The sequence below is a fragment of the Ixodes scapularis genome, unplaced genomic scaffold (genome assembly GCF_016920785.2).
Source record: "Ixodes scapularis isolate PalLabHiFi unplaced genomic scaffold, ASM1692078v2 PGA_scaffold1__304_contigs__length_218370807, whole genome shotgun sequence".
Taxonomy (NCBI): Eukaryota; Metazoa; Arthropoda; class Arachnida; order Ixodida; family Ixodidae; genus Ixodes; species Ixodes scapularis.
In genome coordinates this window covers 45,960,445-45,983,588 of record NW_024609846.1, presented here as the reverse complement: position 1 = coordinate 45,983,588, position 23,144 = coordinate 45,960,445, and the positions used below count along the sequence as shown (strand labels likewise).

General features: G+C 46.5%; 1 protein-coding gene and 1 pseudogene across 1 annotated transcript in view; one reads left to right on the top strand and one right to left on the bottom strand.

Annotated features, from left to right (window-relative positions):
* Positions 1-2,412: 2,412 nt before the first annotated feature.
* LOC115319980 lies at positions 2,413-4,552 on the bottom strand (annotated as a pseudogene).
* Positions 4,553-4,631: 79 nt separating this feature from the next.
* The window catches only part of LOC8052214 (chondroadherin-like protein), a 192,470-nt gene continuing 173,957 nt past the window's right edge, over positions 4,632-23,144 (top strand). The window contains exons 1-2 of the mRNA XM_042290151.1: positions 4,632-4,966; positions 10,192-10,345. Of these exons, the coding sequence (XP_042146085.1) occupies positions 4,632-4,966; positions 10,192-10,345 (489 nt within the window). The remainder of the gene's footprint in view (positions 4,967-10,191; positions 10,346-23,144) is intronic.

The following is a 23,144-nucleotide window of genomic DNA, read 5'->3' as shown; positions in this document are numbered from 1 at the left end:
GGAGCTCTTATCCTAAATCCAGAAAGTTCACTTCGCTGGGAGTTAGAGTCACAGAAGGTTGGCTCACACACGAACTGTTGTTTTTCGTGATGTTGTACGCTTCAACCATCTCTCAACATGTTTGCATGGTCATGGTGTTGATAGAGTATAATGGTGTCTTCTAAGCGTGGTTCGCACCCGCAATCTCGGCAGTGTACCGCTAGATGTGAATACGCGGTGCCTTTCAAGGAGCCGTGGTGCTCTCTGAGGCCGGTGTTTAAGTACCGGCCAGTCTGCCCAATACAAGAGCGCCCACAAGAGAAGGGAATGCACTAAACCGCGCCTTTTACGCACGACACAAACTTTTTCCCATGCTTTACCTCACATATGTAATATTCTGATTTTGTTTCCGTCATTGCGTACGCGTGCAGCGGAACATAATCTACTTAGTTTGTTTTTGGCTGAGAAGACAACATTCACCTCATATCTGGACGCGACTTTTTTAAGTCCGTGTGAAGTGCGGTGAAGATAAGGAATAACCGAAATTTTCGTGTGTTTTTTTTTTTTCTTTTCTAGCTGGTTCTTTCATATTGTAATTGGAACTAATCTTTACGATTTTTATTAAACTTTTGCATGCTGATGAAATAATAGAGTCTGGGAATCTTGATTCCCTAATCCTTCGAATCTGGGAAGTGAAGCTAACGCAAATTGTGCGAACACATGATATTGTTAAAGCGGATTTTAAACAGGAATATACTATACAGCTTTTTACGAGTTTCGAATATGCTGACTGGTAATTCAGCAGACTCTTTGATTCTTTAAAACTCTTCGAAAATTGGAAAATCACACCATTAAGATCTTTAGGGGTATAGATTTTTGGTCTTTGTTGAAGACTCCGATTTCGAAAGAACACTAGATTACGTACTAAACGTATTCCGTGAGCTTGGTCAAGGCCTTATGTTCACTTATGAGACTCCAAAAGAGAGTAAAATTTAGTTTTTAGATCTCCTTGTTGAATTTAAAAAAGAACACATTTGCTGGTTCTACCATCGAACTTCAATAAATATGATAAAAGATGGTATTCGGAAAAATTAGGTGCATTTCCGCGTTAATAACGAAAAGACAAGTAAGGGTGAGAATATAATTTTTACATATTCGTAGACTTTTTAAAGACGCGCATTTTGATATATTTTGTGAAGTATTATAGAAGATGGTTTAGTTGCGAAAAAAAATTGTGAATAGGTCTTTAAAACCCGTTTTTATGCCATGTTTGATATTTTTTTGTGTGCATAGAAAATTATATTGATATTTCTAAATTTTTGTGTAAGTGTTGTATATACTTTGTAAAATGAATTAAAAAAGTTATGATGACGTGAAAGCTTCGATGAGGAAATGACGACTGTGCAAAAATAGCATCGCGAAATCTCAATTTCACGTCTCGAGCTTCTCTATTTTATATCTTAGCGGGAAAAAACGTTACGGCGTTCATATATAGCTGAATGTTCCTTCCGAGAGCATGGCTTTCATATATATTTTTAACAAAAAGATCTGAATTATGACCCGGACCATCATTGCATCAACTGACGTGGATCACCCTGTATTTTGAAGTTTTATTTTATAGCAACAAGTAAATCTTTTTTCAGCAACCGTTATCATAATCTGCCAAAATAACACCAAACAAAAAGTGGCAACTCATCACAGCATACAAGTCTAATTGCTTTTGTCAACGATTTTCGAGAATTCGCTATGAATGATCATCAGCAAAAGGCAAAGAAGGCAAATTGCAGAGTAACTCGCCCCGCAGTTGTGTTACTACGTGAAACGTTCTTGGTTTAGAGACCCTCAGGCATTTCTTCTCGAGCTCTGCCTCCAGGCCTCTCCACTACTTTCCACCCCATTGATTCATTGACGCATTGACTTTCCTCGTCGGGATAGTCCGTGTCCACAGAGTATGGGGAATGGCGGGTAGTTGGTAAACTGAATTTATGTGTAGATCAATAGTTATATTGTCTTTTTATTGCACTCCAGTGAATTCACTCCAGGCGTGCAGGCGACAAGGAAAGACAGGGAGCCCATGCACACTGTGTGCCCTAGCCACCCACTGGGAGGCATTTGGTAAATTCAATATAATAAATACCTCAAGCAAGAGAGAAAAAGAAGGGGGGGGGGGGGGGAGGGGGCGCTGATCTGGAAAGCGTGTCACAGCAACATCCGCCAGACAAGAACGCCCTAGCACCGACAGCCACCCACCACCGAATATCGGTCGGCGCCAGCATAGACCGGACGCGAGTACCGCGTCTCCTCGCCGGCTGGACACGAGTCCCAGCTTAACAACGAGACAGCACTCGCATCCGATCCGCTGCCCGCGCCGGCCGACACCCAGCGACGAAAAAACTAACAGCACTAAGGCGCCCCCAGCCAGCAGGAGTCGGGTCACAGGTGCCAGCCATCCTCCCTGGATATCAACTCGCAGAGTTCTTTTAAGGAGTCCCTGTTGTTAGGGATCACTGGGGTCAGCTCAGAGGGTAGCGCAAACCAGAGCTCAGCGGCTCGTTGGAGGCATGTTCTCCTGTGGCGGAGAGTGCGCGTCAGCACCGGTTGCAGAGGGCCAGTACGCCTGTTGAGACTCGGTGTGTTGGGGCAGTCCATGCCGTCCGCACTCATAACATGACAGAACAGCCCGATGGAGGCGACGTCTCTACGATGCCGTAGCGTCCGCGAATCATCGTTGCGGAGGAGGGAGTCGGTGCTAAGGTTCCGATAACTGAGGAGGCTGCTTCTGAGGGTGCTGTGGCGGTAGAGCGTAAATGCTTCTTTGAATGTTTGCTAGGGCATATGGGCGTGACTGCTGGTGTGGCCCCTATATCGCACAGCAAAACTCCAGCTGGCGTGAGACGAGGGAAATGTGTAGATTTCTGAATGCCTCTGGTGGAAGGTCGCGTGACAGGGGGGTTACGAAGCTTAGTGTGCGCCTGGCTTTGGAGGCTACTTTGCATGCAGATGTGGCGCTGGAAGTCCACTTTGTCGTCAAGGGGGACGCCGAGCATTTTGGTGTGAGGCACACGAGGTGTAGGTAATGTGACGTCAATTTTTTCTAAAGCAAGCGGGGAAACAGAATTTGTTATCGGTTGCGTGATACGAAGTCATATGTGACGTTGGTTTCCCGCTCAATCTTTCGGGGAAATTGACTTGGCGTATATTAACGTGACCATGTCACGTGACCGTAACCGCGTAACCGCGAATTTTACCTCCAAATTTAGCGGCGAAACTGATTTTGTGTACCGGTCACTTCACATAAATCCATGTGACGTCACTATCCCCGCTAACTTTAGCGGGGAAATTCGCTGTTACGCTTTTTAAGGCTTCATTTTACCTGAAAACCTAACCATAAACGTTTCACGTTAAAAACAATGTATGATCCCCAGCAGAGTGCTTCATTTCAGCGGTCAGTGGTAAAGGCTATGAAAAATATGGGACAATCGAATAATAAAGGAGACAAGCGTAAAAAAAAAACCTCGTGAAAATCCTGACGCTAAATGTTTTCAGTGAGGTTTTTTTCGTAGCTCAAAGGCAAAAAAAAAATATACTGAATATACTTTGTATTGTCTTACACATCCGGCAGATTGTAGTGGGAAGCCTGATATCTGAACCTTATGAATACACAAAATATATCCGCTGAAAAGCTAGCAAAACGCCATTTCTGTTTTAATTCTAAATTCATTGTATGAGAATGAAGCTTTATTTTTTGTTTCCCTTCTATTTCATCCATTTCCCAGAACCTCGCGTTCTCTGCTCGAACATATCCGCGGTCATTTTGTTTTTGGGTAGCTCTTTCCTTTTCGTATCACTCGATAGTTTTTTGAAAGCTGACATTTGATAGTATCGATAGTCGACCAAAAGTCAACTATCGATAGTACTATCTATTGCACTATCGATAATACATTCGATAGTCCACTACTGATAGTTCTGAAAAAAAAACTATCAATAGTATTGGTAGCAATTTTTTCAATAGTTTGGCATCACTGCTCAATAACATTGACGGCGGAGTCATAAAAACAAGGTTCTCGGAACTCGCTTCGCCCTGCGTTTCTTACCGACTGGTGTGTCGATCGCCCTCTCCAGCCCATACATCAAAGGTAGTGCGAAGTGGCACCAACTGACGTCACGAACCCCGGAGTGTCATGCTGGGGGTGTCGCGATCCTGGTGGTTGGCCGTATAGAAGCTTCGGCAAAAAGCACGAGCGAACGTGAGTGTCGCTGTCGTCGCAGCGTCCCAAATCCCGGCTGCTAAGACTTCCTGGCCTGTCAAGCTGGAGAGCGACGTGCAGCGGAACAGGCGTCTGCCACATCCACCACCGCTGCCGTGATCGCCGCTAGGATCGCGGCCGGCAACAGCGTGACACTTATATGACGTCACAAGGCGGAAATCGAGGAACCACTTTTTCGGACGCGGAGAACACACCAGTCAGAGACACGTTCCTGGCACCGTACTATAACCTAGTGTTTGACCAAACATTGGGTTCGAGTGTTTGACCAAACGTTGGGTTGAACGTTTAGTTTGCGAACCAAACATCGGGTTGAACAAACGTTGGGTTGAACGCCGGTTCCGTTCTTCCTTGCCCAGGGACTCCCCGAGGAATCCCGGCGCCCCGATGCACCCGGGGTGGTCGGTGCGCCGGCAATGCTGCTGCTGGTTCCAGGGCCGGGGCGGACCGGCACCAGCGGCCAAACCGGCGCCTCCGGCCCTCCCGGTCCTGTTCCTGGCCCTGCTGGTGCTACTGCCGGGCTTCGGCGCCGGCCAGTGGATGCCTCGGGCCTTCTCCTGCCCGCCTCGGGCCCATGTTTCCCCGTGCCTCTGCCTGGAGAGGTCCAAGGGGCTTGACGTGACTTGCGAAAGAGTGGACAGGACGGATCGCGTGCGCACCGCCCTGTCGGGTCTCGCGGACGCCCAGCAAACCGTGCTCTACCTCAGGCTCAGGCACGACAGGTGACCGGTCGGCCTCTGCTGCGCTATTTGCGTGCCACGTGTATCTATGATTCCATTGCAGCAACAGACAACTGACGCTTGGCGAGCGACTATACAAGAGGGTGATGGCAGTGACTCAATGACCCTTGCACAAAAAGTTTTTTTTTCTTTTTTGCCAGCTATAGTGACGTTCAATTGTGAGAAATTTGGTTCAGAAACTAAATCCGGTATGTCTGCCAGAAGTGTTTGCTTTTTTTTGTTTGTTTCCCTGATGTGAAAAGCTCCAGCATAAGCCGGCCGGGGGGAGGGGGGGGGGGGGGGGGGGGAGGGTCTGGTGTGAGCAACGGTTGGACGGAAATACTGCTCAGTTTGCATGAATCGCAGTGCGCTGGTGTAGAATTGCATAGCAAAAATAATTTCGTTCGTTGTGTTAAGCTACCCTCGCACTTGGAAACGCAGATCTCATATGGAAGAAGCGATAACTCACGTCAGGAAAGAACGACTTATACATTAACGAAAAGACAGAAAGTGTGCAGGTAAGCGGGTAATAGTTAATTACATTTTGTAGAACCCGACACTGTGGGAGAAAAAATAAGAAACTATGTTTTTCTTCGACCTTAAACTATCTTTTTATTTTCATATATGACTCGGGTGTTACTTAATAAGATTAACTCGTACATTTAAGGTCCGTGTCGTCACATTCGCTAACGCTCATCGCGAGAATTACGACATCGCGATCCTCGCGATGTCGCTTAAGCTGCGACATATTTATTCACCCTAGATTTGGCTTACTTCTACACCGCTGCTCGCTTTGTGAAAACATGCTGGATATAATGTAGGTAAATAAAATGGGCCTACATACGCTTTCACAGCGAAGCATGACAGAGACGAGAGCTGAATACTTTCATGGAGTGACTGGTTCGCTGAAGCGAACATTAATAAAGCTTGTAAATATCGAAATTGGCTAGCCCTTATAGAGCGATCAAAAATAAACAGCCGATGCCGAGAAGCCCGAATAAAAGACATTTGTCGCTGAGAGACAACCTATTTGCATGAGTTTACAGTGCGGCGTAAAGGGCGCAGTACGGAGACATGCTGACACTTGAACATATTCGTAGTGGGACTGTTGTAAGCAACAAACTACGAAGGCAAACGAGTAGAGACAATACGGTAACTCCTATAAACACAACAAACATATTGGGATCGTGCGTTTTTATACGCACGAATGCAATTAAAATAAACGCTTTTTTTAGAGCGCAGCTCTTCGGCTCCGCTCCCGCATATAGCGGCATCGGCGTGGCCGCTATATGCGGGAACGGGAGCCTAAGAGTCCCATAATGCAACACTGCGCACCTTGCACTATGGGACTTCACAAACCCATGCGGAGGGCAAGTTCGTCTGCTTCTTGCGCAGGGGGGTAGCGGTGACGTCAGAACGCCGAGCCCTGATTGGCTGATCACGACCCCCTATCTGAGCGTCGTCTGCTCCTTTGCAACGTCGTCTGCTCGCAACGTCGTCTGCGTCTGTCTTACCTTCCCTGCGACTTGCGGAAGTGCAGAGGCCAGATTCATGATACGACCTTACGCCAAAAATGTGCGTAAGACAAAACTTAAGAACAAATTCGTATTCACGAAACGAAATTTCCGTAAGTTTTGCGCAGGTTACGACGAAATCCTACGACAGCTTCGAAGCTGTCTTACGCATTTCTTACGATCAAATCAACATGGCCGACAGCGTCGCGGTCGCGACGACCCACGCACGTTTATTTTTCTACGTGCGCTTCTCACGCGTCCTGACTTCAAGCGGCAAGAAAAACGTAAAAAGTACTTGAAACAGACCACCACGAGCAAGAACGCTGGATCCACAAGCACCCGAAAAAAGCTCCAAAGGCCACGATTCCGCCGAGCGCGACCAAGCGAGATCGGCAGTTACCGCTCATTCACACTGGAAGCGGATCCGCGTTCGCAAAGCGGTTGCGAACGCGGTTGTATAAAGACCCAGTACAATTGCACGCGCACTCGATGACATCAAGTGCGCGTGCAATTGTACTGGATCTTTATACAACCGCGTTCGCAACCGCTTTGCGAACGCGGATCCGCTTCCAGTGTGAATGAGCGGTTAGGCAGGCAATCCGCGACTCGGCGACCGTCTGCCCACGACCGGCTGGCGTGCTGAATGGAACATGCCCGCGCGACCCTTGTGAACCCTTCCCGTATTATACTTTGATCGCACCTCAATTTTAGATCAAGAGGTCAATTTCTTCCTCTTGTTATCTCCTTGTTTCCCGAGGCAACGGTGACTCTCGCCGGTGAAAAAGCGGTGAATCTCCGACAGACGCAGGAAAGGTAAAGCAGCCATCGCTTTGACTAGCAGACGTAAAGCAGACGACGTTAACTGTGCCAACCCGCCGACGCCGTTAAAGAGTCAGGGGTCTCGCCGCACACTAAAGGAGGAAAAATGTATTTGGGAGGGAACTTGCGGACACTAACACGCTCACTCTCGGTTCTTAGTACACAAACCTCGGCGCCTCGGGACACCTCGCCTGTAAGTCCTTTGACGTCCCTCCTTGGTGCGTGTCTGCTTGCTGTTAGACAAAAACAACGTACCGCTCGAGTTATTCGGTCTGCCCTCTCTGAAAAGCGAAGTCGAGCTCGCTCGTAAAGACCTGCTCTTCCGAAAGTCGCAGGAAAGGTAAGACAGACGCAGACGATGTTGCGAGCAGACGACGTTGCAAAGGAGCAGACGACGCTGAGATAGGGAGTCGCGATCAGCCAATCAGGGCTCGGCGTTCTGACGACACCGCTACTTCCTTTCCCATGCGCAGAAGACGAAAATGAGCCCACTTGCGAGGCGTATACACCAATTTAATTCCACGCTAAATTTAGCAGAGAGACTAAATTGCTCTGTAGGTCTGTGACATCCCATAATGCAACAGGAGCAGTGTTACATTATGGGACGTTACAGACCTATACACCGATTCAACTTCCCCGATAAATTTAGCGGAGAAACTGAATGGGTGCGTAGGTCTGTGACTTCCCATATGCAACACTGCGCGCGTTGCATTATGGGGCCCCCTATGTATCTTCATCGTCCTCTCTCGCATACCCCCACAAAATATATACTGGGCGTTTCTTTTTTTTAACTTAACAGATTTTTTTAAAAAAGAAGCCGTGAAAGCTACTCTAATGCGGTTTGTGCAGGTGAGCTATCCGGTCAGGGGGATATAGCATACGGGGCTATTCGTAACGACCAGTCGGCTAATTAATTAAAATTCGTTACTCAACTTTTTAAGTAATGAAAATAGACATATTGTTCCAATCAGAAACTTGCTCAGCGGCACCGAAAACCCCTAAATCAACTCTTTTTAGAAGGATATAACGCAGGGGCAGTATATTACGGCGTTCTCTAAAAACGCTCAATTTGAACGGGTTTGTAGGTTTCAATTTCTTACCGGAGCGCATCTCTGCGCCCGCGGTCCTGCTCCCCAGTTGCTAAGACGCGCAACAGACCTGCGCCCTACTCCCCTCCATGCTACGAGGGAGGCGAGGGGGTGGCTTCGCGCCGCGACCACCGGGGGGCAGGACCGCGGGCGCAAAGATGCGCTCCGATAAGAAAGCGAAAACTAGAATATGGCGCGTATGCCTACCTGTAACAGTAAAACAGTAAAACGGGTTAATTCATTATTAAAAAAGTAACGCTAAAGTAACGTGTGTTACTTTTTATCGGTAACGGTAACACGCACGTTCCTTTTATTTTGGGGTTACGTAGTACGGTAACGTGTTATTTTTACCTGCAAGTAAAGGCCCGTTCACACTCTTGCGACTGCTTGCGACCTCTTAAACCTGGGTTCCTTAAAACTTCTTAAACCAGAGAACACACTGGCGCCATCTATTGGGAAGCAGTGTAAACTCGGCGGTCCGGCATATTTTTTTTTATTTCTCGCGCAATATCCTTTCTTTTTTGGCTCGAAAAACTTTTGTCAATGTTATAAACGAGCCTTTCTATGGGTATTACGCACATTTGACCTCGGAAATCCCGCAAAACCTTCGCTTTTGTGAAATGCAGTTCTAGGGTCACCGCATAGATGGCGCGACAATGTCAGTGTGTTCCCTCATTCTAGAAACATTTAAGAAGTTGTAAGAGATCTCGTCTCTCTCAGTGGTACTCGGTCGCAAGAGTGTGAACGGGCCTTAACGAGTAACGTATTTCGTTACTTTTTTCGGTAACGCCTACAACACTGGCTTCGAATAAAATAGCAGGTTCGCCACAGCAATTTGTGATCCCTATTACCGCGTTCATACTGCCGAAGATGTACAACCGAGCACGTACGAGCTAAGTACAGACAAGGAGGAAAGGTTTGTCACCGTAGAAAGTTTCTTAAAAATGATCGCGGCACAGGACAACAAAGAAATGGTTCACGTTCGGCGGTTTTTGAATGTCCGTCGCTAATGAATAATGGGCTCAGAGCTGAGAATTTTTTTTGCGTCTCACTGAAAAGACAAGCAGGAAATACGGGTCACAGATCTTCTACCGACCTTTTTGTACGCCTGAAGAGTAGAAAAACGGTGGTTCTTAACGTTAGTTACTAATAGATTGTTAGAGTTGCCGGACTGCCTTTTCTTTTAATTTTTTTTAAGGACAAAAATTGGTGTTTGTGGTGCTAGAACAGCGAGGTCACGCATCACTTCGAAGTTCTTTTTTTTCTCTCGAGTATTGTGTTCGTTATACAAATCTTAATTGGCATGAGAAAGCTAATAAACTGAGGTAAGGAAGATTTTTCCACGCGAAGCTAAAGATGACATAAATAGGCAGACCCCAAAATAATTGTACTAGCCGGATACTGATTTGTAAGGTTCTCCTACGAAATCGGGACCTTTCAATCCACTATATTTCAGTTGGTTTGGAATTTGAATGGGACTTCTAAACATAAAACTTTCGCTAACCTTTGTCTCGCTCGCTCTACATGAGTAACCAATTACCACGCCTGCTCGCCGAGCTTTCAGTTGTAGTCTCAGAATAAGACAATAATAATAGACAGTGTACTTTTGGTGCCTGCTCAGCCTATGATGGGTGACAGGTTAAGAATGCAGTAGATGCTCCGCCTCCAGCGCGAGCTTTCTGACTCCAATAACGCTTCGTCGCACGCGCAGGCAAAGCATGTTGGAAGGCAACGAGCGCGTGTTTGAAGCGGACCTTCTACTGTGTTCTAAAAGTTGTCACCCACTGCAGTATTGGGACTCGTGCAGACTGGACCGCTTTCCCCCCCGGCTGCTGGACCGTCTGGAAATCCTCCATCTGTTGGTGCATCACAGCAACGTGTCCGAGATCCACTTGGATGCTTTCCGGGGAGTCGAAGAGAAGCTGGAGTCCCTGGACTTGTCGCAGAACGCTCTCGAAGAAGTAAGTCGACCCAGCCCGCTTGTCTTTGCCCTCTTTCGATCTAGTTGATTCTAGAGCCACTGACAAAGCTAGGCTTAAGTGTAGCAACACTTCCAAGATATTTAAGCTTAAAAGCATTCTTGCCAGTGATCTAATATTGTGTTGTGGGTACGTTTACACAGTGGGAAGTTAGCCAGGCCCTGTGTGCACCTGTTTGCTTCATCTGATGAAGAGTGGTCCCCGCTCGAAACGTCGTAATAAATTTCGAAGTAGTAACTCCGACAGTACGCATCTTTGACTTATTAACTTTTCCCGGTCCATTGTTTCTTATATTTACCTTACTTCACCTATATACATATATATATATATATATATATATATATATATATATATATATATATATATATATATATATATATATATATGTGTGTGTGTGTGTGTGTGTGTATATATAATGCGGATTTCCATCCTGTTTGACGTAATCTCGCGTGTTTCTTAATCGAGACGCCTCATACTTATCTTCCTTTCTTTTATTTATCCTACAACCGTAATGTCATAGATTTACTTCCGCGAAACGAACGCTCAATACCAATACACCCTACAAACGCCGCGGTACATAACGAAAATTTATCATCACTTGTTATTGAAATATTTTTGCTCCAATAAGAGAATAGAATATCACGGCGAACAAACGATGCGTTTTCGAGAAATCGGCACATATGTAAGGAAACAAAGAAGGCGCATCTTTCAGGCGCGCAAGCCAATACCTGTGTGAAGGGTAACACTAAAATTGGCAGGGTAACTAAAGAAAGCGGCGTATACGCGCGCGTGCCATAAATTTCCTCCAACTCTTAAAACATACTTTAAAAAAAGAATTATCACATCGCAGATTTCGACGTGCCTCACTTTAATCTTGATATATGTTTTTTTTTTATTTAATAAAACCTTTTTGATGGCAATCGTTTTTTTCTTTTTTTCGTCAAATGTTGTCTAGCGAATAGAACTAAAAAGGTCGCAATCTCGTCTTCGTTCGACCCACAGGGAGTCCGTGTATCCGGATCGTCGGGCAAGGTATACTCGTCTGAGTTTCGACTCTCGAGTAACTCCAGACTTCGGAAATATTTCTACTTAAGACCACCTTGAAATAGGGTTGTTTATTTCTTATCTCGTATTCTATTTCCCTCGGCTCCCTTCTCCCGCTACTTTATAAATATACCCAATTTATGTCATCAAATTATCGTACCACTTTTTATTTCTTTTCTTTTGTAAACGCTTGGGGTCGAAGGTTTAGAGGATAAACGTTTCGCACTGTTGTTTGCTAATCACTGTTTATAGTCAACTGAAAGCCGCGATCGCACCGCTACTACGTCATACAAAAGACAGTTTGCCGACACTGTTTCCGGCGTTCCGTGTATAAAAGGTCAAATCGAAGGCGTTTCTTGTACGAAGGTCACATTGAATACCGTGTCCCTTGTATCATGTACGGGTAGTGGGACTGTGGTAGGAAACACCGGGCACGGCTAATTTTGTTCGAGATTCTTGCGTCATGATTGGTTCTCAGGTGTCCTCATTAGCTTGTGCCGGACTCTGATTGGCTGCCGAGCGATAAATGAGAAGCTCAGAACTCACCACGCTCTGCGCTTATCAAGCGGTCAGTATATAGTGACTTTATAAAGCCAGGGTCGCGCCGCCTATACATCATCATACAAAAGACAGTCTGCATACAGAATCGAACACGAGTCACCGCTAGGTCCCTGCTTCAAATGCCGCACGACAATGAGTTGAAGGAGAAAACTTGGCAGGCGGCATTCGAACCACGGATATTGCGGTGACTCGTGTTGGCAGACTGTTCTTTGTATTATGGTATGAGCGGTGTGAACCCCGCCTAAAAATAAACGAACCTCGGAACGAAATCAACTATCGAATCGTAAAGAATTAGGTGGATATGTAGCTGATAAAGAGCTTTCGTCGTCGCGATGCTCCTTTTTGTTTGTCTTCTGCCTACACACTCCGAGAAGGTTTTGCGTCATCGCGTTTGTAAGCTGATGTGCGCACAAACGCATATAGGGAATGGCTGCGTGTGCGCTATATGCCGTTGGCGAGTGCCTGCGCGCATCCCGCGCGCAAATCCCGAAGTATGCGGAAGTGATCTATAGCGTGCCGGGCTCGACTTTGGAAAAGTAAAGAGGCCGATTATCCTCGAGTGAGTTCGATCACCATACTGTGGGGAGAAACATTCCTTCGTAACGTATCATTATACTTTCCCCGCGTGAATCCTTGACACTTAAACGGTTAAGGAAAACAAAATTCTGGAGCTCATTCTTTTTTTTATTCAACAGGACGTAAGTAGCGGTAGAACCTCATACACATTAATATTTTTATGAGCAACGCGAGAAACCGCATTTTAAACTCAATTAAACGACAATGAAAAAAAGAACATGATTTTTTTTATTATGAAGCTTGGATTAAATGTCCTGGTGGCATCGGCCTGCCGACGACAGCGCCACTATATGGGAAACGCTAATTAGGCCAGAACGTAATAACGAAGGTTTTGTGAAGAAAGCCAAAACACAGTTGACCATCCTGGACTCACTCCGCCAGCCAATCTCTTCCGCTCATTTTTTGACATCACTGACATCCGGGCTTGATGAACTATCTATTTCAACATGGCGCGCGCTGCTTTTAAAGTCGTTTTCGCTGAGGGATGCCGACCTCTCGAAAGGACCCGAGTTTACGTTGAAGAGCTGTGGCAGTATCCGCCTTTGTGCGCGGTACTTTTTATGCTACCATGCGGGAATTCAGCAATCGCCTCGCCGTCCAACTTAGTCGCAGTCGACGTCCTAAGTGTCGTGGCAGTGTGAGTGTATTTTTCTGGTAGTTTTTATGTGATAATATAAGAATTATATACAGTCGTGTTCTTTGTGCTTTGTGCGCCCGCTTGGACAGTGGCGCAAGCCTCGCCCGTCGAGACCAGCGAAAGCTCCCTCTAAACCGATGCCTTCCCTTCTTTCGATTAATGTTCGCCCCTTAGACAAGGAATGTCGCAAAATCGTCGGGATGTAATTGTTTCTTCGCGGTAGCGTGACAATACTCTCGATGCGATAGGCTGCGTGAAATACTCGAGTGATACCCCCGCCCTGCTGCCTCGACAGACTCGGCCTGCTTCCCGGCTCGCTTTAATAAATGAAGAATGCCTACTCTAATGCCGCCTTCAATGCGATATTTAGTTTTTCGTGAAGCTGCGCCCTCGCCGAGTCTGGTCGTTGTGATCGGCCGGATGGTAAATCAGGTAAGCAGAAATTACCTCGTCGTCCTGCCTCGATAACATGAGGCAGGAAATGTTTGAGCCTCGTGCGAGATAACAGAGGTTTCTTAGCCATCTCGCGACGATATCGTCCGCTTCAAAAAGCAGGGAGCTCGCCCCCGCAACCGACGTTGCCGATGTTGCCATATCGGTCATGCCGCGGAGTAGACGATGCACTACTTTGCGACAGCCTTTAGCATCCATCTATCATTTTGGTCTCATCAGTCTTGTTGTTTCGCCGTTCCGCTTGTTGTGGGTGTATCAGTCTCGGTAACGTTACCTTCGAAACAGTTTTCGAGAGAAGTGGGGGGGGGGGGGGGGGGGGGGGAGGGGTTCTTGACGAGTCTAGGGCAAAAAGCCGAAACACTGTGTCGCAGAAGGCTATGGAAACACACTAGTGAATCGTGAGACTGCCGGAAATCTCACGCGCCTGTCTTTTCCCATCTGGCCTCCTGTAGAAGGTGATCGCTTGTGCGGCGAGCACTTCGGGGTGATGACTACGTGAGGAACCCCGGTGTGCTGCAGAGTATGAATTTACCGAAGAGGAAAATCGGTGGAACCCAGCAGTTCCTCCGAGTGTGTTCTCCAAAAGCGCACACCGGAACAGCTCGCTCTTGGTGAGGCGGTCGACCCTGGTGTTGTCATAGCGTGCACGACTCCGCTACTCCGCCGGCTCCGCCATCCCCCGGTGACGTGTCACAGCCCTCGGGTAGTCTGACTAAGCGAAGTAGTAACGCGTTGACGCCCCCGAGCGTCAACGCTCATAAGTACCGTACGCTCGACCCTAGGGAGGCTGATGACGTCGCGGGCATCGTTGCGGGCGCGACGAATTTCCGAAACGTACCGCGCTCCTCCATGGCTGAATTTGAAGCGCTCGCCAGAGTCGAACAGTTAGAACAAAAAGTAAAGCCACCCGTTTTAGATGCAAGCGTGCGTGCGATTGTCATCAGCAGATGGAGTTGATTATGTTCAATTATAGCCTCCTCTATACTGACAAAGCCTGGCAGATCGCCGTGAGACGCGGCCGCCGAAAGTGAAAAGGTAGAGCGGCAGACAACGGATGAGAGGAGAGTCAAGTAACGGGCGCCCCGCTGCGGCGAGAGGCCAAAACACACTTCTCCCGCGCCATGGAATGTCCGCTCGTGCTCCTCGGGTTCTTCGCGCGTGCTCGCCGCTGCAAAATCTGTGCGCTCACTGCAGGCTTCCACGAGAAAGGGTCTCTACTACCAGATCCTCGCGCTCCAAATCTGCGAGCGGGCGCTCTACGGCTCCGTCGTCGAACTGCCAGGCTTTGTGAGTATAGAGGAGGCGGTGGTTCAACTTATATCTGGGCTTGAGAGGTATATTTTAAATTTTGATTCAGTATCCCTTCAACAAGAAAGAGTGGATCTTAAAATACGAAAACAGATAATCTGGATGACCTTTGTACACCAGAGCTTGCTCAGCGGAAAGTGTCTCTAAACCGAAGTGATTTCGCCCAAGCCTCTTACTAGTACTAGACATGAAACCCTGAAATTACGTTGTTGTTTAGTTTCTACAGTACTGCAACGCTGCACGTTCCTCCATGTGTTATGACTTATAGTCGGTGGCAGGCCAAGGACTCGGTAGATGTTCCGCTTTGAGTGCGAGCTTTCTGTCTTTGATTCAGACTTGTGCCTATCTGAAATACTCTGATTAAAATACTGTATTTTCAAATACTTTTGGCAGTATTTCAGTATATTGCAAATACATTTTGTCTATAGTATTTGCTACTCTATCTTAAATACATTTTTCACTATCTTGGCCTCAGTGTCTCAAATACATTTTTCGACCTTCGAAAATATTTGTCGCCGGAACGATATATGGAGCTAGGGATCGTCATACCCCAGCGCAAAGCTGAACCGATATCAGAGTTGGGGGCAAGCGTCCAAGCACAGGACAGGAAGCAAGGCAGGAGAAAAACGTACTCTCCGAATGCCTATACAAAAATACCAAGGGATAGCCCCAAGTATGCCCGCCTTTATGTGTCCTCCTGCCCGGTTTTTCTTTTCTTTTTTTTTTTTTTTTTTCGGGCTGGTTTTGAATGGCACGTTATGCTTGGAGATAGCAAAGTGCTGGTGACTTCATCGGGATTTTACACATTTCGTCTGAAGCTAGACTGGTTCCGTCAGCAGAAGATTGTGACGCCAACGCTTGGTAAAATCACTATGGAACATTTTAGGAAATCGCCGGTTCAGGGGGTCCTGGTATGAAAATGCGCTAGCCCGGTTTGAAGTGAGCGCGAACACTTCGTCGGCTAAGAGAACTAGATTCTGCTGGATTGATTGAGCTGCAGTGACATAGATTAGGCTTCCCCAAAGCCCCTTGTGTGCCTCTTGTTGCTTAACATAGGATCTCAAGCTCGTTCAAAAGCGTTTCTTTCATCCCCTTACGAATGCCCACCTTGTCTCATTCTCAAAATCCTCCAACCTTGTTCTTCGCCAGGTGGAGTCAGGGATTGAAAGTGGTTTCGTGGGCACTCTCATGTGTTACTTGTGTTTGTCTCTTTACATATATTTTTTGGCAGTTTGAAGGTGCAGGCGCTCCTTCTTGCCCTTGGCTGGGGAGACAACATACTCGCTCTCGGTTGTTGATCAGCAAAAGAAGTCGCTATCGTCTAGCCGATGTTTCTCCTGTCTGTCGTTTGTGATTCACTCGCGTACTCATCATCAAGTATGGCTGCCTCATCAACTTCTAGTTCGGCTTTCAGGGATATGCAATGCCGGACTATGTGACAAGTCCACCGAATCGCGTCAAAAACTTATTGCAAACTTATTTCGCAATGCCGAGTCTAGCGCCAAACCAAAGCACGCCAGTTGCCATGCCTACAATACGTGGGTCCCCCTTACATCTAAAATGTTTCGGTACCTATGATGTTGCATATCCCGAATTATTTCAAAGTAAACTTCGATTGCAGCAGCTGAGTGCCTTCTTGAAGGTCATAAAGATAACAGCAGAATGTGATTATCAGCGAAGTCATAACAAGTAGAGCACCACCCTTTTTTTTTACTTTTTTTTTTACTCTTATATTACCTGCTTGAACCAACTAGTTGCCGAGAATCTTCGAACGTAATGCAATTACTTTGTCAAAGTATTTGTATTCTTCTCGAGATAGTTGGTAGCAAACGTTACTTAAATATTAATGAAGATGCATTTTAAAATAAGTATTTAGTATTTTATTTTAAATACTTTTGTTGAGTATTTTGTACAACACTGCTCTGAGTTTGATTACACTTTGTCCCACGCGCAGCCGAAGCCAGGTGAGACGCAACGACCTCGTGCTGGAGGCGAATTTTTTTGTAGTTTTTTTTGTTTTTTTTTTGTTATTAAGCTGTCCCGACCATAATTGCATTTTTTTTTAACGACATTTTGTATCGTTCCCGAAATATAAATTAGGCCAAATGAAGAACGCTGAGATGTGCCCATGACACAGCAATCGCCTGCACAACCTCCCCCTTTTTTTTTGTGTGTGTGTCAAATACTTACGCACCCAGGCTCAGTAAAGAAACGAAATAAGCTCACTTTGCTGAATCATCCACTAAAAAATATGTGGAAAAGCGCATTATCATAATTTCTAAGCGAGTGACGGCAAACATTGTTAAAATGTGTGCTATTATAAGAATTCACCTCGGACACTTTTGGTTTTAAAACGCAACAGCCGTCTCGAGAAAGCGCTCAAAAACTGAAATAATATTTTAAAAAAAATGAAACTGAGCCCGAGCAGAAAGAAGCCTTCCCCTAGAACTCTGCGGTTCTCTTTCAGGTGCTTTAAAAAGTGTGTTGTTATATCTGATTTTACTTTACTTTATTTCTATTTATTTTTCGTTTTGGCTCAGTTAAAAGCGAGACTGCCCTCCCTCGGCGTGTCTCCTCGGAGTTTCCAGACTGTCGCAGCGCTTTGTCCGGGACGAGGAAGCGAGAAGCAAAAGCTAAATACAAAAAAAGGAAAAGCATCTATAAAAGGGCGGGCACTGTTGTCAGGAGTTGTTCCCGCGAAAACGAGAATTCCGCACAGTCAGGCTTGTAAACAGGATTGTGCTGACTCGAATTCCTTCCCAGGAGAAAGGGAACTCCACGAGACACTCCTTAAAAAGAAGAAAACAAAAACACCCCTCCAAAAACCGCTATTCTTCGAAATAATTTTCGAAGGTGGGATCGCGGAGTAATACGAACTCAACTATCTCGTTTTTTTTTTTTTTTCTTTTAATTTTTAATATATATGTTATGAATTATTTTTTGTTAAAGTAGGTACTATAACCCCCCCCCCCCCCCCCTTTTAGTACACAAATGGTGGATACGATATCGATGTTTTCCATACGAAGTGGTTCGCTTTATGACAATATTGAACGATTTAGAAGGGTCAGTATCTCCGTACTGTCCATGAACCACGACCTTTTAATCAAAAACAAATATGGACTTCGGCTTATTTGTTTGTCTGTTTGCATATCGTGGATTTTTGTTCGCGAGCTCTGTTTACAAATTGGACATCTGGGGCTCTAATCTACACGACGTGAACCATGTGGGTCCGATGGACCGGGATGTCGCCACCTGCTCCGATTGGTCAGCGATGCGCAACCGATATCAATCGCAGCAGGCGGCGAAGTCCCGGTCCCCCCCCCACCCCTCTCTCCCCCCCCCCCCCCCCCCCGTCCCACTTGTTCCCGCCGTATAAATTAGGGACCTTGGACACCTAAATTTGAATTCTTTACTAAAAGCCGCAGTCATGCAGCTATTAACCTTACACGAAAACTGTCCACAGACGTGTTCGAAGCATGCATATATGTATGAAGCAAAACATGTGTCTTTAACCATGCATGAGGCGTATCATCGGCTAATTCTGTCAACGTGCGTGCACTGGACAGCACCGTTTCCTTTTTGTATGGCGTATAAACATTGCGGCATAGGCTTAAAATGTATGACTCGCGGTAGAAGACCAAACGGAACGCGGTTATAGGTCACCTCACACGGTGTATAGGCCTTTATTATTCAGAGGCATGAGGGGACGCGGAGCGAAAGCTCCCAAAACAGAACATGCGGAAATGATTGGGCACGAAGCACGACACCGGGCGTCGAACGAACACGAGACTGTGGCGGTGTTCTACGTGACTTGTGGATGTTACTAAGTTAGACGAGACACGGTTGCATCGTAGGAAAGAAGAAAAAAAAAACACTCGTTGATTATAAACAAGAGTTTGATAAAAGGAAGAGCATAAATGCCCAAATACATGCAATCAAGAAAGGGAAAGGATCGAAAAAGCCGTTTACAATTCCCTGTAACGCCGGATTAGAGCGCAGCTCTTGAGGAGGAGGATGGAAGCGTACTGATGGATAGGTGACTCCTTGAAGTCGCGTGACCTCAGGGGGGGGGGGGGGGGGGGGGGTTCGTGTGACGTCAGGGGGGCTCACGTGGCCTCAGGTGGTCACGTGACCTCGGGGGGTCACGTGAGCTTGGGGGGGTCATGCGACCAGGCGGTTACGCCGACGGTGACGCCGATGCCGCTCAAGCCAGAAACGTGCCCTGGGCTCATTCACACTGGAAGCGCATCCGCGTTCGCAAAGCGGTTGCGAACGCGGTTGTATAAGGATTCAGTACAATGGCACGCGCACACGATGACATCAAATGCGCGTGCAATTGCACTGGATCTTTATACAACCGCTTTCGCAACCGCTTCGCGAACGCGGATCCGCTTCCAGTGTGAATGGGGGGTAAAAGTTGCAAGTGGGGGAGGCTTAGGTCCAGCTCACGAGTTAGGTGTAGATCATTGGCCGTAGGCTGGTGTAGATGCCGTGGGGGTTGGGTTTGATTCGGGTAGAGAGGAGCGCTTCGGTCTTGAGGTCTTTTGGTGTTAGCGGTATCTTGAATCGCAGCGGGAGTTTTTGTTCTTGCTGGGCGTCAGATGTGGGGACCGTCCCTGCTCCCGACAAAGTCTGGTCAGTTTCGGGCGGTTTGGCGAAAGACCCTTCGGGAAGCAGGAGACTTGGGGTGCTATGTTGCGATTTTTGGACTCCCAGGAGACTAGGGAGAAGGAAGTGACGTCAACAACGCAGCAGATGCAGATTGAATGTTGATTTTGTTTTCTTCTGTCAACATCCAATCTGCGTTTGCTGTATCGTTGACGTCACTTCCTTCTCCCTAGTCTCCTGGGAGTTCAAAAAGCGCAACATAGCACCCTTGGTACGACCTCTTGAAGCCCAGCCGACAACGGAGGTTCAACGTCTTCGAACTGCCCAGCCTGGTTCGATTATCTCGTGCCGCTCGCCCTCACGTTCAATGGCTTCTGCGCTTTTTTTTTTTTTTTTTCTTCCCACTCATACTTTTTTTCTTTCAGTTTGGGATCGGCCATGACGAAGTCTAGTCGGAAAACCGACACAGCACTCGTCTACAATTCGTGCTTGCGCTATATTTCAATGTGATGACGTCAAATGGCGAAAAAAAAAAGTTTTGAGCATTATTCGTGCGCTGCGCGAAAGTAGTTTTTACAAGATTTGGTTTTCGAAGGAAGAAACGAGACTTTTGGCTTTTTGAAAAGTGTGCGTCTCGATAAAATAACAAAAATAGAATCTAAGACGTACCTATACATATATGTTAATTCAACACCTAATGGGGGAATTGGTAACGCTCCACAAAAAGCCGGATTTTTGTTTTGTTTGTTATTTCACTACGGTTTTTTTAAGTCAGTACAAGTATGGTCACAGCTAGAGTTCCTGTATATGCTTTCTACGGGGGCAAGAGTTGCGCGTCTGTTCTCCACGTGCCGCCGCACCCCTTTTCGCTGAGATCGATCACGTAAAAAGCAAAAAATCTAGCGCCGTGCAGGAAAGTAGGCATTGCACGCGCCCCGGCGTATTTTCCCCTGCTTTTGCCTCCTCCTTTCCTGTTTTCCATGCGCTGCGGCGCGCGAGGCGCCGCTATTCGCCGAAGTTAGTCACGCGACAGGCCGCGATCGACAGTACTGTACACTGCTCCTACACGCGCGAGGAGTGACTTTCCCACATAACATGATTTCAAGATGGTTGAGCGCGCAACTCTGGCTCCCGTAGGGAGCCTATACAGGAACTCTAGTCGGAGCCTTTTAGATAAGCTTGGCTATGCCTGTCAATAGCCCTCGTGCTGTCAATAGCCCTGTCAATAGCCAATGCCTGTCAATAGCCCTCATGTACGCGCCATTGGAAGGGACCGGGCAAATAGGGCTTGTGGTTTCCGTGAGGTGGCGCTCGTGATGGAGCTATGCGGTGAAAACCATGCTGCGCTTCGCAGGAAGTCGAGTCAAGTCAGTCAGAGCATTATAGACCTTGAGGCACCAGCAGAAAAATATAAATTCGTCCTCTCTGCTGCATGCTTTAATTTCGGTATCTACATTCGGAGTAATAAGAACTGAGACTGAGAAGGCAATACCCGCGAAAATACTAAATCCATAGACGTTGTTTATTACGCCTATTAAACATTGTGGGACCAGCCGAACGTTTTTGCGAATACTTTTGAACGCAAGTTTCTTTTTATAATAGCTGTGCTTTTATAAATTTTATGTATATATTCTAGTGATATGTTTCAAATCTTTTAAAAATTCCAACTTTGCTAAAATTATTTGCAGATATACAAGTTTTTTTTCGTAATTAAAATAAGATTTGCAGAAATTCCGGCAAGAAGGTGTGCCTGCAATGACAAAAAGTAGCAAAACATAATGTTGCTCGCTTTTTGCCCTAAAGGCAAGCGGTTTATTAGAAAATAATCTAAGGCTGTATACGACTTGTTAAAAGGAAAAAAGTGCTGCATGTTGCAAATATGCAGCGAATCAAAATCGAATCTTTGCGAGGCTGGGTTCACTGTTCGGTTTACGACTCTTGTTTATTGAAACTAAACAGTTGAAATGAAATGATGGCATCTACATTTCTACGAAGTTTGTCTCTGTTGATCCCTCGAAGCCACCTTGCTCGCTCAAATCGGTCAGATGGTATTTATGGTGTCACACGGTGCTATTAGGAAAGAGCGCCCGCATTTGTTTACACCGCCAAAATGGTACGCAGAAACTCATGCCTGAAAGAGAACCTCAGTATGACCTAAAAAGATTCACCCTCTTATGTCAAGATGTTACAGCCATAAAATTGCTGCGTTTCTATTTTTCACATTCGGTACGCTAACCAGATTAATCCGGCCAAGACACTGAGGGTCACTGTTGCTCAGTTTATGAGTCACGCGTCACCATGGTGTCACATGACGTTATACAACGTCACGTCGCTTCACAATGTCAAGTGACGTGAGAACTTCACCTTACGTACTGATGTCACGCGACACTGTGTCATATGACATCCCCTTGGGAGAGAAAGACGCAGAGACGCAGGGGCGGTGAACACGTGGTTCTCTTCCGCCGGAGCCTTCGACGGATCATTGCCGGCCTCACCCCGAATGGACGCTCGCTGACGTACTGGAGTTCCAGCAGACACGAGGGGAAGTCAGCGTGGACCCTAGAGGCGACAGGGACAACTGTCACATTACCAGTCCGGGAGTGCCGTCATTGGAAACGCGTGACAACAGACTGCGAGTGCAGTGTGTGAGAACAAAGGCGCGACTGGAGCAGTGGTGGAGAGTGATTCAGAACGATAAGTAATATTCCTGACTAGTTGTTGATTATCTTTTTTTTTTTTTTTTTTTTTCAGGTTTTGGCACAAAGTTTTTTTTCGAGCTCGCCCATTTTAAATGGAAAAGCCTCACAATCCTCACCATGCGGAGAAGCACCGATGGTCGTGCAGGGGCTTTGGCACGGATTTCATGTGTAAATCTCCTCGGTGCGCTTTTTTTTTTTAATTTTAATAATCCTCTTTGTTTGAAAACTTTAATTTTTTTAATTTTTTTTTATTGCACTTTGGCTTTTGCGGAAGAAAATGGAAGAACTTTAAAGAGTAATAGCCTCCTCAACTCTCGACCAGAACGCCCGGTTCATTATTTCGCCACGAACAATAGTGCTCTGACAGCGCCGCTGCCGCCGGCTCTATTAATTCTCGCCCCGCACCTCTGTTGCTAGTGGCGAACGGAAACAAAGGGCACGGTGCAAAGCCGCGCACCTGCTCCCCCCACGCTAATATCCACGAAGTTCCCATCCTTGCAGTGATATAGCACTCGAGTTTAGGGTATGTTTATGTTGGTGTAACTCAGCGAAAATGCACTACGCGGTATACTCATACTTTACTCCGGCAGAATAGTCTACTATATAAATCCGCGGCCACGCTGCTAAGGCACCATACAAAAGGATGCACATGTATGAAGCCAACATGCTTCTACTATGCTTGAGGTTCTTATCATTTCTGCAGTCGTGTCTTTTGCACAATGTATGAGCCGTTGACTAACAAACTGCCTAGATCGCGACGTTCTGATCACTTGGCCAAACTCCCCTTTATAATCGGCCCCTCGTATACTTTTGGTAGCCCAGTTCAGTTACTGCATTGAGCATTTTCTTCAGTTAATTTAAGACCTCTGCGCGTTAATTACCATTAATATAATGA